The sequence below is a fragment of the Nelusetta ayraudi genome, unplaced genomic scaffold (genome assembly GCF_046127955.1).
Source record: "Nelusetta ayraudi isolate G7.1 ecotype Tasmania unplaced genomic scaffold, CSIRO-AGI_Nayr_v1 ptg000135l, whole genome shotgun sequence".
NCBI classification, from domain to species: domain Eukaryota; kingdom Metazoa; phylum Chordata; class Actinopteri; order Tetraodontiformes; family Monacanthidae; genus Nelusetta; species Nelusetta ayraudi.
The window spans coordinates 18,838,495-18,853,783 of NW_027466185.1; the positions used below are offsets into that span (position 1 = coordinate 18,838,495).

The window sequence follows — 15,289 nt, forward strand, 5'->3', positions numbered from 1 at the left end:
TCTTTACTTACTAGGAAAGATATTTTGGGAAGGCCAAAACATAATTATGCATAACCAAACATTAACACTGGATAAAAAAAACAGCATTAAACAGATAAAGACGAGTCTTTGTGGAGAAAAAAAATGTAAAGAATGCATCATTCGAAGAGTCTCCCCAACCATTTATTGCCAAGAAGCCCTCAGCTTGCTACATACAATAGATTAGTGATAGAACGTAAAAAAAACAAAAAACAAACAGTATTTATAACGTGTTTTTCCTGAAAAGACATTTATTTGTATGTGCTTTTAAAAAAAAAACCGAGACATTTTACTTGTACTAAGGTGTGTGTCTAAAAAAAAAAAAAAAAAAACCCCGCATAGTCTACCAACAAAACAAAACAAAACAATCTTTCTGCCAATGTTTTAAATCAGGAGACTGAGTCCGGATCCAGATTTCAGCCCAAAACTCCGTTCCGGGTTTTCATTTTCTCGCGATAGCTCGGTAAGATGGCTGTGTCTCGCGGAGCCTCGTGCTGGTTTGGTTGATTTCTAGCTCGCGCTCGTTCTGTAACACAAGCCCCCCCCTCCAACTGACACACACACATACATACACACACATACATACACACACTCACTCACTCAGTAGTGTCGGTGAAAATCATCTCCCTGGCTCTGTTATTTATATGGGTTTTTCCTTTCATAAACTTTCCTCTTTCCGTTCTTTTTTTCTTTTTAAACTTTAACCGGACTCGCGGTGGATTACCAAGATACCGGTCCGGGCGGAGGGCAAAGAGGTTGGGAATGAACCGGAACAACGGGTACGTTGTTACTAATCGAATCGAATTTATATCCAATGCTTATTCGGAGTTTGACTGCGAGTGAGTCGCCGTGCTGAGAGAGCGAGGTACAGAGAGAGTTGGGGGGGTGGGAGAGAGGGAGAGCGAGGGATATCATGGCCGCTCAGGTCGCTAGCGTCGCCACTCTCAACACTAGCCCGCCATCCGAACTCAAAAAGCCGGATCGGGACTCGCAGGAAGAGTCGGTACCGGGGGAGAAACAGCATGAGAACAAGGAAACGGGACCCGACGGCGGATCTCCCCACCAGAAGGAGCTGCAGGACGGTACCGATGCTGGAAATGCTGGGGGAGGAGGGGATCCTGACATGAAGAACGGCAACGGGAATTTGCCCCGGGTAAATAATAATAGCAGTAATCAGAATGATTCAGGCGGACCCGAAGGGAATAACCATCCCGGGATGGGACACCACCATCCTGGGCCCTTTCCTCCACCTCCTTACGGCTACAACCAGCACTACAGTCGGGCCCCTTTTCATCAACATGGCGGACAACAAAGCCCTGGCATGGCAGCTGCATCGGGGCCGGGCATGATGGACCCATACCCCCCGAATTCACACGAACACGGCTACCCCAACCATTACAACAGCTACAGCCCCTTCCAGAACAGGACTTCTTACCAGGGCCAAGGATACGGGGCCATGAATTCCCCGCGCAACAACCAGCCTCCGGCGGCTGGGGGGCAGCCAGGCAAGCAACAGCCAGCAGGAGGAACCACGGCTATGGCTGCCTCGTACAATAACCAGAGGTATAACATGGGAAACCAACAGCCCACGTCCACGCCGACTCTGAACCAGCTCCTGACGTCGCCAAGCTCCACCAGGAGCTACCCGAACTACCCCCAAGGAGACTACAACAATCAGGAAGGGGCCAGCAAGGGACCGGGAGACATGGGCAGCAGTCAGTACGGTGGGGTCCATCCGGGTTGGCAACAAAGGACCCATCACCCGCCTCCCATGAGCCCGGGAAACACCGGACAGCCTCCCAGCAGGAACCAGGTAAACTTCGCTCACTTCTCGGGCCCACTTTGGCCGAGTTCATGCCTCGGGGTGGCTCGGAAAAGGCGCCGCGGAGTTGTGTCTCGCGTTGGACCAGCTATTGTCTATGTAGCAAAGAGCTCTAAAATGGCTGCCTCTGTGTGTTTCTCCCAGTTTGCAATAGTGTCTCGGAGCGAGCGAGCGAGGCGCGTATCGTAGCTGCTGCTGGTGGTGGTGGGAGAAACTTTCCAAACTCGCACGTATTATTGTGTTGTGTCCCTGCTGGGTAACGACGGGGCAGGAGTTTGGCTAAGTAGAGCAGGAGTTTGTCAGGAGAAAGTGTGTGTGTGTATGTGTGTGAACGCGGACGCGCGCGCGCTTGTGTGAATGTGAGTGTGTGTGTGCGTGCAGGGGGAGATAAGGTGATTTCTTCCTCGGTCCCCGTCCCTGATTTCAACCGCTGTCAATCCTTGCTTAAAAAAAATGAAAAATAAATAAAATGAAGAATGAAAAAAAAAAAAATCCTGCTTCCGGCGCTCACGAGTGAAAAAAAGTTGCGCGACAGTCGGCTGTCAGCGCAATAAACAAGACTCAAACGGGAGCCGTTAAATAACATTTGCATAATCATTAAGAAGAGACCCCCCCTCCTTTCCTGACTCCCCTCCCTCGGTTCGGTTCGGTGTTCTAATGTTTTTAAGAAGCCGTTCACCTGTTCCGTTTAAGTGTTTACTCCCCACCACCACCCCTTCTCCCGATGTTGAGCGTGATTGTGACCGCGATTGATTCATCCACGACCGAGGGTTTCATTCATTTGCAGGCTCGGTTCGATCCATTTGCCTCCTTCCTCCTCCTCCTCCTCCTCCGGTTCCTGCGTCGTCTTCTTCTTCTTCTTCTTCTTCTTCTTCTTCTTCCTCTCCTCCTCCTCCGCCGCCGCGTAAACACGGGCCCCGCCGGTCGGAGTTGGCGGAGTGCAGATTGCCTTTGCTTTGGGATTTTGAATTATGGAGGTAAAAATCCTGCTGTCAGAGCCAGGAGACAGTTGGTCTTAGGTTGACATGCGAGCCGAGATCTGATTGGCTCCCTGCATACCCCCCTCTTCCTCCGCTCTCGGCCATTTATAATTGCGTCTAATGGAAGGGCTGCAGAAGAAAACACAGCCCCACCACCTCAGCCTCCCCGCTCGCTGTCCTCTGGTCAAGACGTGCTCAATGCATTTAATGTTTTTTTGTTTATTTTTCCGTGAAACTGATCGCATGTTTTAATTCCGGATGCACCCATCAAAAAATATTTTTGCACCGATTAATTTGTGCATAACCTTTTAGATTAGCAGAAATTAGTTTCTAGATAGATTACTACATTTTAATAGTAACAATAGTAATAACAATAATGATCATGCTATGATTGTTTTATTTGAAAAAGCACTCTGAGAACACATTTGCTCGACTTCCTTCCTCTGCAGTAATTTGCATGACGACCTGCCGTCACGTTTGTTTTGTTACTACAGAAACCTCAGGTGTCAGAAGCGTTCCGGATTGACATTTCAGCCGCTGACATCCACCTATTGGTGGGTGGGTCGGGGGGGTACGCGCCCGCTCCAAAAAGACAGACCCGACCGACTCCGGTACAGCTATGGATAGAATAGGTGTGGCTGCGTTGGCCCCGTTGTATGAACCACCACCTCCTCCTCCTCCTCCTCCTCCTCCGTCTCCTCCGCCGGTTCCACATCAGGGGGGCGTCCGGGAAGCCTCGTGTGCCAGAGGTTGTCTCTTGGCCACGTGAACGAGAGTCTGACTAGCCTGCAGTTTGTGTTTACAAGCAAGCAAAGGTGTCAGCCGCGTGTCACAGCACGACTTTATTTATTTATTTCTCTCAAAAATAGGGCAAATCGCTTCCGCATGCAGAAAGTGTAACCATGTCAATAGCAGCGCGTACCCGCGTCTCTCACGACGGAGGCAGCATGTTCTGTGGATGAATGTGTGTGTATATTTATATGTAGAGATTTTTTTTTTTTTTTTTAACTATCATGAGGTCCTCTGAGCGTTAGTCTATTGAATTTTAAACATTTTCGTTTGTTCCATTTTGTGTTTTTTTTCCCCCTCTGACACTTTAGAACAGGGGTGGGTAAACTTTTTGACTGGTGGGGCTGCAATGGGTTCTAAAATTTGACAGAGGGGCCGGAGCAGCGGCAGATGGATGGAGTGTTTTGGTGACCCACCTCATAGGAGGAAAAAATATATCATGGGATATGTAGAAAACATGTGCTTTTTATATTAATTGAAAATGAATAAATGCATCACAACAAAATATGTCTTTGAAGCCCCACGGTATGAAGCTCTTTATTGACACAACTCTTAAAATACTGAAAGAATGGATGAAATACTGCTATTTTATGACTTACTGACTATTAATATAATTCAAGTTTGGCAGGCCGGATTTAAAAGCTTAACGGGACGCATTTTGCCCGCGGGACATGGTTTACCCATGTCTGCTCATGCTTTCGCCCTAATTCGTTGAGCAGGTTGGACATCCTTTCGCTTTATTTCTTCGAGCTGAAACGTTGTGTCCACGAGATGAGTTCACGGCGTCGCGTTTGTCAGCACCTCGACCTGCTCCTGTCGTAGGACACACGGTTTCCTCCTTCGACATCGGCTAAAGTGCAGGCGTTCGTGTGTCTGGCCGGTCGTCTGAAAAAGCGAGGCCGCCACTTGTTGCTGCAAGGGGTCGTCGTTTGGCACATTTTTGATTTTTTTTTAAAATTTTTAATTGCCTCATTTGGCATCACAAGCAGGCCAAAACTGTGGACAATGTGGAGCTTTGCACAGCGATTGCTTTGCCTTTGCGAAAAGGGAACACATCTGGATCAAAGTGTTTTAACGTATATTTTTTAGAGAGACAGAGGGAGAGAGAGATTTATTTGGAATATAATGTAAAACAACAGCCATTTCAGACTTGTGTGTGCTTCAGCATCGCTTCTCCTCATGGCTGTTTATGTGAACGTTTGCATTTCATTTTCTCAGTTTCTCCCTGCCTGTTTGTGGGGGTACGCACTCAGACAAACACCTTTGAATGAGTTGCATCTCAGTGGCGATGTCATTGCTCAGTGTTTGTTTGTTGTGTCAATGTAATTAGGACTTTTTTTTTTAAAATCATCATGTCGAGTGTGTCACTGAAAGAACGGTTCTTAGTTCAGGGCTGGGCAAACTTATTGACAGGTGGGGTCGCATGGGAGGAAAAAATATATCACGACGTATGTAGAAAACACGCTTTAGTGTCAATTGAGAACAAAAATGTGACAACAAAATGTCTCTGAAGCCCCACGATATTTAGCTCTTTATTGAAAAACACTGAAAAAGATTATGAAATCCAGCTATTTTATTAGCTTTTTTTACTATTAATATAATATAAAATCCTCAAGTTCGGCGGGCCGGAATAAATAGCTTAACGGGCCGCATATGGCCCCCGGGCTGTAGTTTGCCCATGCCTGGTCTAGTGGTGTTAATATTAGCGTGGTTTTAAGTTTGATCAAGTATTTAACCTCTTTTGTGTCATCATTTCAAGCCAAGAATTATCATTGGCCTCGGTTGATGCGTGTAAGGTTTTGCGGATGTCATTTGTGTTTTGAGAGTGTTTGGTTAGGACTAAGAGGTGTTCTCATCTTTCGGTGGGTGTGAGATCTTTTTGTAACCTTGACAGGCGGTTGTGGTAGCAAAGCGGTAAAGTTGGATACAATATATGGGTAACCCAATACTTGTGTCACTAGACAGACATTCCAAGTGACAGCTTCAGAGTCTTTTTTTGCTTTTGCAAACCTTGTTGCAAAGCTGTCTAGTTTGAAACTAGACACAGAGGAGGTTTTAATTAGGGAAACTAGTGGCTTCCCTAATTAAAACCCCCTCTGTATGCTGTTGCTATGAGCTAGTGTTTCCTGGAAAGTAAAAGCCTCATAATATTACCCATGTTCAGACGTTCTACCCATCTTCAGTTGAGCAGCTTTGTATGAAAAAAATGAAAAGTTATTTGCTGAGGCTGCTACCTTGTTTGGTTAATCTTTCACGTGTTTGGGATGAGGACGAAAACAAGGCAATCCTAAGGTCAACTGAGGCGGCTGAACGAATATTATGGCTGTGCCGGTGTATCACTGCCCTTTGTGACGTCACAAAGGCCAGATCGCCCAGAACTCTTTTTTTTTTTTTTTTTTTTTTTTTTTAAGCACATCCTGAACTAGCAGAAGAAGCAGAAGGTGAACGTTTCCCGTTTCTGGTTCATTCGCAGGCCAGTGACAAAATATTTTTTGAAAACTCTGGTCAAGTGAATTCTGAATAAGACGCGACCTTTAGGTAATAATAATAAGCACATGAGATAAGTTCTTAGAAACTGGGAATAGAAACTCGGCTGCATCCCAACCTTATCAAGGTCACCCAACGACGGAACGGCAAGATTTTATTTTTTTGGTCTTGTGTGGGTGGTGAAGGAGCAGAAAACACATTACTTTAATGGATGTGAGGCTCAGTGTGGCATCTAGAAGGCAGGACCTCTCACAAGGACAAGTGGCTAAAGAGATGAAAGGAATAGTTCTTGATAGGAAACATGGTAAAGGAACTGCTTGGTGTGCGTGAGAGACGCAGCAGCCGGTAATGAGGCCTCACGACAGCGAGAGTCGTCTCAGTTAAAGTCTTGCAGGTTGTTCTCAGGCAGAGTTGATGAAATTCTTTACCGCTATGTTCGCTAATTGCGGCGTTATTGGCTTTTCAATTTGCAAATACTTTGGTAATTGGTCAGATTTGTTTTTTTTTTCGGGGTATCCTCCGCATGCTGAATACGAATGAACCTGTTAATTAAAGGGCGGGCTAGCGCTGATAATATTGGTTTCTTTTAATGTGACTCGCGCAGGAACAAACACACAACTCTGTGGGTTTATACTACTAAGGGTTCTTTCAACTCTAAGAGGCTGACTGTTCAAATTTAGTTGAGGGAAAATTGCAACGTACAACACTTTGTGGAGTTTGTCCTGTCCAAAGTGTGAAGTAAAAATTTTCCTCCACTAATTGACAGTCAGTTCTGGAAACTACAATTAGAGGGAATAAGGTTCCAAACAAACACGTTTGATGAGGGCTTTGAAATTTCTGAAAATCTCCATGAGGAGATTAAGAAAAAAAGTTTTTGGTTATTTTTTCATGACAAGGTGCAAACGACCTGCAGCGGCTCCGCCGTCTCAATTTAGATTTTTTTGAAATCAAAATTTTTGAAGTTTGAATCAAACTAACGTTGTATAAAAGCCGGCTTTGTACACAGTGTGCCGTGCAGTCATCCAGTAGAATTGATGAGTTTATTATACGGACAAAATAGTAAGAGTAATCAAAGAACAGCAGTTATGTTTGTCAACGAGTAACCTGCTGGCGATTAAGATTGTCGCAAATCGCTTTCATTCACCATTTCAGAAAAATTCAAACGAATGACGTTGATTTGTTGAAATTCAATTGAAGTTTTGAAAATTGTCACAAAAAGGCTTGATATGCATGAAGGTGTGCTTGTTCTGCAATGTGGCCTATTTGTTTTGGAAATCAATTGATTTATGGACTCTAATCAAGTTTAAATTTTTTTTTTTTTTTTTCCTGAATTGAAGCTTTGTTTCCTTTATTTCTTTGCAGCTAAACATTGGTTCCGCCGCTGCGTTTCACAAAGACGCTTATTGTGGCGCACATGACACCAGGACGGATGCAGATGTAGATAGGATAGAAATATCCTTTAACTTTTTGGGGGTTTTTATGTTTGACATTTGGACTGTTTTTTTGTCCAGCTTTTCAAATAATTGTTTAATCAAATAAATGTATCAATTACATAAATAATCTATAGCTGCTCTACCGTCTTTGCCAAGCCAGCTGCAGCTTTTTCACTTAGGAAAAAAACATGCATTTTAAAGGCAAAGGCAGTCGCACTGCTGCGTTCAAGACGCAACCTGGAAACCGATATGAATAAAAACCCTGCATGTGCTCATCTGCTGGTAGGCCGACTTACAGAGTTTGCTCAAAGGGCGCAGGCTTCGCCGCAAAATTGCTTTAAATTTAAAATGAGTTTTTTCGGGGAAAAAAAATAAATAAAATTCATCCTCACACAGATAACCCGTTGGAATGAAATCCCTAATTTAATTGAATATGCCCAAGTGGTGTTGCCGTAGCTAACCGTCAACCACGGCCCGCTCTTCAGTTCGAGTGCAACGTGCGCCGCGTTGGGACTTTAGGAGCGCGTATCGGCACACGCATTGTATTACTTTGCTGACGCCGTAATGCGCGATTGATTATCGGAGTAGATGGTGAGTGCCCACTTGAATACTTGCTCAGCGTATTCACGGCACATTACCGCTTTATGATAGGAATTAAAAAAGAACAAAAACCTCACTCGTGCATAAATAGAACTCATTTGCATGATCTTTCCAAAGACTCTCAACGCTCTTCTGCTATATTAATAGTAGAATTGTACGGTCCCCCCCCCCGATCTGAGTATATTGTGCAGGCGTAATTAGAAAGACGCAAGTGAACATTAAGTCGCGCATCTGTGTGGCTGTCGTATTTGGAGCAGTTTTCATTGATAATCTGAAGCTATCAGTTAAATCAGAATCAGTGGCTTCAGACTTTTCCCGTTGTCTACATCACAAATCGACCTACGCTCCCGACGATTCCGGGGTGCGGCACCGCTGCTGCCCAACACTCCCCCAGGAGATGGGTCAAATGCAGAGGACAAAGTTTGCATCCTTCGGGATGTGACAGTCACCGGGACTTTTAACCTAATTATCACACCGACGCCTCTGCAGACTTTTTTCTTTTAAAAATGTGGGCGAAACTTCACCGCATGAGCACTAGTAGCCATCTTCCACGCTAGTTGGCGCTATCCGCTAGAGACTGCCCAATCACAAGGGAGCGAGACACTCCAAGGCAGAGCCACGGATGGAGCAGGTAAGGAAGGGGCGGAAGAGAAGCTGGGAGTTTTCTGACCAAATCAACCTCGTTGGTTGTTGGAAGTGGACCACCGTAATCAATTTATTAAATCTGGAATTGGCCTTAAAAGGGCCCCTTTTAATTTACAGCTAACGCTATTAGGAAAGGGTACTTGTAGTGGATTGAATGCTGCACTAGACGGCATTAAGGAATGCATATATACAGCGCTCAGGGTAGTCGACTGTGCAGACGTTGGAAAAAGTCATGCTGCATTTCTAGCAGCGTGGTGTTATTAAGACAACCCGGCCTCGTTAGAGCTGATAAGCACTCGAGACGCAACAGCGTGCGTTCGTCTTCTTGGTGAGCGTTTTGGGAATCGCCACACAGAGCATTGCCGTTTGAAATGTACACTTTAAATATAAAAAGCAATTTATCAAATTTTGAAATGGATCGTTAATTAATATTTGCAGGTTGTGTTATTATTATTGTTATTTTTTTTGCCTCCGCTGTTCGAAGCCGCTTCACCGAAATCTCACATTTCCTCGAAACTGAACCAAGGCTTCGATCACCGTCACGGTAAAGCAGTTTGTGCCAGTCGTGACCCCGATCAGACCGTCACCGTCGCCAACATTTTGATATCGTCAAAGCCACTGTGTGAAAGACCCGTCGATATTTGTTACTCCTGGTTATGACTCAAAATCATCTAAATCTCAATTTCCTTCAAATGTAGGAGGCCTATAATAACCTCACAGTATTTCACAGATACAAGCCATGACAGTCATAACAACACATACACATGTTACACAAGTTCAGCTTGACAAAAAAATAAATTGTGAGTAATATTTAAAATGAGACAGGGCTGATCTTAAAGACATTTTAGTGACCAGTGGTGACAGTAGCTGCGTTTCCATTACAGTTTTTTTTTCGCAAAATAAAAGTGATATTTCTAAAATTTCGTAGCCATAATTCATGTAGAAGCTCGCAGGACGAGATCGTGTTTCCATGAGCAGTTTTTTTTGTGTAATATTTAGATTTTACACAATTCCAGGAGTAATAGAAACGCAGCTAATTCTACACATATATCTTTTAGCTTACTACTTACTTACTACTAACCCTAACCCTCTTAAATTTAGCTTTGAGGCTTTCAGGGGGTTTCATTGGTTTATCGGAGGGGTGTCGGGGGGATCCCCGGAACCCCCTCCCCCCACATTTTGCACACTGGTCAAAACCCATAATGCACTTGTCCTGAACAAAAAAACTTTTGTAGGAAACGAAAGGGATTTGAATCCCAGATAAAAACAGAAATACTCAAACAAAAAGTACGAGAGCAGAAGTGCAGCCGACCAATCAATAGAAGCGTGTCTTTTTCGCGGCATTCTGATGTCGGAGGTGGGGGGGGGGGTTCTTGTTTATCAAGAACTGCTTTCTTGGCGGAGTCACAGTGGTGGTGGTGGTGGTGGGCGGTGCCGCAGCAGAGAGGAAGCCGTAGCGCTGGAAAGAGGAAGTGCTGCACTCGGGGCTCTTTAGCTGCTGCGCTGCTGAGTAATGATTCTCCACAGGCCACATGGACAAGCACGTTGCCTCGCAGCAAGTTTGCGCGAGTGTGTGTGTGTGTGTGTGATTTGGTTGGTGTGTGTGTGTATGTGTGTGTGTGGGAAGGGGGGGAGGAAACTGTGTCAGTGATACCCAGGGGAGGAGGGAGTGGAGGGTTGAAGGAGGAGGCGGAGGAGGCGGAGGAGGAGGAGGAGGAGGAGGGGTTGTTTTGTGAATGATCTTCGTCTGCCCCTGACAGCTGTGTGTATTTGTGTCAAAAGTAGCGGCGGCCGCCCGCGCTCGTGCACGCGCGCCTCTTTTGGCCGCCGCCTCAGGAGCCTCTCTGACCTGCTCTTACTCCACGTGTCACCACACATCCGTAATTTGTTTGAAACGTTGCCCTTTTTTTCTCTTTTTTTTTCTCCTTCTTCTTTCATCCCACTGACCGCTTCAGACCGTGTTGCATTCACCAGCCTCCCACCCCCCCACCTCTCCCGCTTCGTCCCCCTCCCACCCACCACCACCTCAAGTTAACAGCTGTTCCCCCCCACCCGCCCTACCCCCCTCCCCCCTCCTCGGTTGCATCATCATCCTTTTGAAGAGGTGGATTGAGGGCACAAACGGCGGCGAAAGCGAGTTGTGAAACCGGCACGGCCGCGGCAGCATTCGACTTCAGAAAAAAAACATCCAGGTGGATGCTGCGGTTGGAAGCGTAGAGGTGGACCACAGTCGGATTCCCGTGTGTGGTTATGTCTCGTTAACGGGTGGGCAGTGCGATATTTATTGACGGAAGTACGCGGAAGTCAGAGGTGCTGTCAGTGTCTACTGAGCATTGAATTCTGTTCCAGTGTGTGTTTGGAAAATGATGCGGATGCGATGACTTACTGTTCTGATTTTTGCTTCCGTCCATCAGATTTGAAGTTCCAGTGTGTAACCTCACCTTGATTTATGTTTTTTATATTGGTAGAAAGTTCATATACTGCCTGTAATTATGTGTATAATTGCAGTACAATAAAAATAATTGGGTTTTTCTACCTATAAAACGTTCTCATATATGCATATATAAGAATATACACTATCTATCTATCTATCTATCTATCTATCTATCTATCTGTGTATATATATGTGTATATATATCAAATATATATATATATGCATAGATATAGTGTATATATATATATAGATATAGATAGATATATCTATATCTATGTATAGATATGTATATTTGACTGGTATCTGTGTCATGGTATTCACATATACACATATTTCTATGACGATGAGTAGAGTACTGATCCTTTGTTTTCAGCACAGATACTGGTATCAGTATTGGTGCATCCCCAGAGACAACCCCTTCTTTGATTCCGTCCAATGCCATCAAGACTATCAAAAATAAATCATTTCGCGTTTTCGAGTTTTGCATTGAAAAAAGAACTTCCTGTAAATAAAGTCTGGCGCCCCCCCCGTGGACAAATGTCACACTCTAGCCACTGCGTCGGGCCAGACTTGAATGTAAAAGTAACTCATTTCTTTTGACATTTACCTCCCTAAAATGCTCCAGATTAGCATAGTAATATCGTCGCCTGTGCCTGCGCGAGGCCCGCCCGCCCGCTTGCCCGCTCACCCTCCCCGCCCGCCCCGCCCGCCCGCTTGTTCTTCCCACCCAACTTCATTTACATGACGTATGATGTGTGTGTTTTCACCGAATGGAGTGGTTAACCTTTAAATTGCTCAGCTGTTGACGCGGGGAGGTGGAGTGCTTTGCTTCCTCGCCACTCTCGTACGACTCACCTCTGCTCTGAGCCGAGGGGACGAGGGTGTGGTGGCTAATGCGGTCTGCATTTTTATATTTATCATACATAATGACGAAAAAAGGCAACACAATCACACGAGCAGCAGTTGGTTTTCTCTCTGGGCGTGGAACTAAATCACAGACGGTCTTGCAGATTGTGCCTTTGGGTCGTAGGCTTGTTTATTTTGCTTATTTTTCCTGTTTTTCCCTCTTTTTCTTAAATAAAACCAATCTTACTGAGTGGAAGTGCAAACAGCTCGTGCTAGACTTAAAACGTCCTACCAGATATGGATCAACACTTAAATCTTCAATTTAATGCGACTCTTGAATGTCATATTCCTTCAACCTCATTGGTTAAAATGTGTCTCATGTAAGAAATAACTATTGGATGGATGATAACAAGAAGTATGCAACAATTCAAATGCAACTTGGGTACTTCTAAATAAGCTACGTGGGTTGTGGGTAAACAGTGGGACATTTGTCGGGAGTTTTAAATAACACACTGGAAGAAGATTTGTATTTAGAAACATGATGCTATTAGGTGAAAATTACACACTAATATTAGCCACACCAACACAACTGGACTCAAAAGTCACTACTGTAAAGGTTCCTACACTTGCGCCTGACCTCAGACCTGTTCAACCAGTTCAAGTCAGTAGCATCCTGGAGCTATGAATGCCGCTTCCCAAAGTCATATACATTCCATTCGATCCATTTTTCTCTTTGGTAATGCAATTTTTTTTTGTAATTGGTGGTGGTGGAATTGAATATGGTTCTGTTGGTGTTGACAGCAGACTGTTCAGAAGGGGAATGGTGGGTTTGTGAAGTTGCATGTGGGTGGTCCCAGGTGTTGGTTAATCACACATTCATAAATGATCCTCCTTTTTCCCCGATACGTTTCACATCTAACAGCAGATTCTGTTCAACCCCTCCATTCCATCCTTGCAATTTGTTGATTGCGAAAGCTCATTGTGGGACTCACATTTATCTGCAAACAGTCTATCGTGTCATCTCCACCTTCAGAGAAACAAGGCTGTGGTATTTGACTGCTTGACCTAATTGGTGGCTAATGGAAATGATAATTCACTGCGTCCTCGGGCTTTGTTAAGTCAACACCCAGCATAAAATCCTCTTTTCGGCTCTGCCTGTCGAGTGTTTTGGATTGTTTGCTTGAGTGAATATTTCACAATGGCCTTCAGCGATGTTCAGCAACAAAATGGACCTTTTCTTTTTACCGGCCTTGGACGAGTGAAGAATGAATCGTGACTAAGTTCGGCATGAAATAGATCGTTGCCTGTTGATGAGCTGCAAGCGCAGAAACTGAGGCCCGTGTGGTGTTTTGTAAGAGCGAGCTTTAAAGGGAAAGTCCGCCGTTTCTCAAGTAACGCGAGGGACTTTCATTGGTCGGTGTGTTGCACATTAAGCCATGTTTTGCTTCTACCTCTACGTGGCTGATGTGTTCGCTTCAGGCAAAAATGTTACATAGCAAAGTTTTACGATGGTGTGTAGTCGTGGCTTTTTGAAGAACGGGTTCAGCTTTGCCAAAATGTAAATTTTTATGACTAAATAGATGATCCTATATTGTCACTACTCATTTTCTATTCAGTGAACTACGTGGAGCAGCTTTACTATGTGCTGTGCTGACTTTTTCTGCGGCTAATGTGCTAGCTATGAAATGCCACCTTATGCGTACCCCTTTTTGAATGGGCTAGCAGTGTGGTAATCATTACTTAGGCTTATTTTAATCGTGAAAAGAAAATGGTTCCCGCGATTGGCAGCATTTTTCTTCTACAACAAACACACAATCATTTTATTTTCACACCATTCAATGGAAACGTCTGCAAATTGCAGTTGTACATTGGCGAAATTTACAATGTACAGCTTTTATTTTGAAACGCAGCGTATGGTATGGAATATTTAATGCAGACACAACGAATCCCATTCAGTTGTCTAAAATAAAATATACTCCAAACGAAACTGCTGTTCTGCAACGGTTCCAAACGCACACAGGAACAAGAATTCTCTGCCACCCCGCCGACTGTACAGCAGCGCAACCCGGCAGCCGAGCCCGTCACAGAGCCTTTGTTTTGTTTTGATTTGAACAGCCTATGGTTTATATATATATATATATATATATATATATATATATATATATGTATATATGTATATGAAAAAAAAAAGCAGCTGGGGTGGTCAGCTGGGACAAAGTTGCGCGGACAAAAGAGGCGACGGCAGCAAAACTGTTCCACGTCATTGTTTCTGGCGCGAGGGCCGCAGGTGTGACGCTCGCTCGCCGGCCTCCTGCCAAGTTGGCCGCATCGTCGCGAGGCTCCACAAACGTGGGAAACGAGGCACCGGCAGGAGCGCTAACGCTAGCGCACCTTTTTATTTAGCCGTGGAATGGCGCCACGTGGTGGTCTGCAATCCCCAGGAAGCGATTGATTGGCTCCTGGTCGAGCTGCCCGTCTCGTCCAGGATCAGGACTCGCTGCGTTTTGTGTTTGTGCGTTTGTGTGTTGTTTTGAGAGGGGTTGCCGACGTCAGTGAGAGGAACTCTCGCGCCTCTCACCGCGAGCCAGCCGCCGACCCGGCCAGGTCCTTAAGTGGCTTCGCCTCATTCAGCAGCCCCTGGGTATTTTTGGCGTCGTAGTGAGTGACACACTTATCGTAGCAGGTCGTCCAAAGTGCCAACGGTCAGCCAGGAAAAGCATCCTCCTCAGTGCAACCGCCGCCACCACTCTCTCTCTCTTTCTCTTTCTCTTTCTCTCTCTCTCTCTCTCTCTCTCTCTCCCTTTAGATTTTTGTCGCCGCCATGCGTAGGCCTGGATACCGTTCACCTGTTTTGGATTCATTGCCAATTTCGATACCTTAAAAACTATACTTTATACTTTTTTGGGATCCACCGATACTACTTTTTCTTTTACAGGAGTTAGGAGGACGAGTACTCACTGATACTGATACGTATGAGTGATGAGTTTCACTGCAGTATCAAACACAAACTTAACCAAATTTGCAGATACATACACATACAACTGGTATCGGTGTTGTGGTATTGGCGCATACTTTGCAAGTATGAGTACTCAACCCCGATATCAGCACTGATACCTGATACTGGTATCGGTGCATCCCTACGTTTTTGATACCAGATGTTTTTAAACAAATTTGAACAGCAGCAAAACTACATTGTAGTGTCGGCAGAGTCTTGACTGGTCTTCATCAAAAATCC

The 15,289-nt window shown here is 44.9% G+C and overlaps 1 protein-coding gene across 2 annotated transcripts in view; it reads left to right on the plus strand.

Moving 5' to 3' along the window:
* Positions 1-515: 515 nt before the first annotated feature.
* arid1ab (AT-rich interactive domain 1Ab) overlaps positions 516-15,289 on the plus strand; it is a 61,203-nt gene continuing 46,429 nt past the window's right edge. For both annotated transcript variants that reach the window (XM_076011841.1, XM_076011842.1), the window contains exon 1: positions 516-1,831. In XM_076011841.1, the coding sequence (XP_075867956.1) occupies positions 932-1,831 (900 nt within the window). In that variant the 5' untranslated portion in view covers positions 516-931. The remainder of the gene's footprint in view (positions 1,832-15,289) is intronic.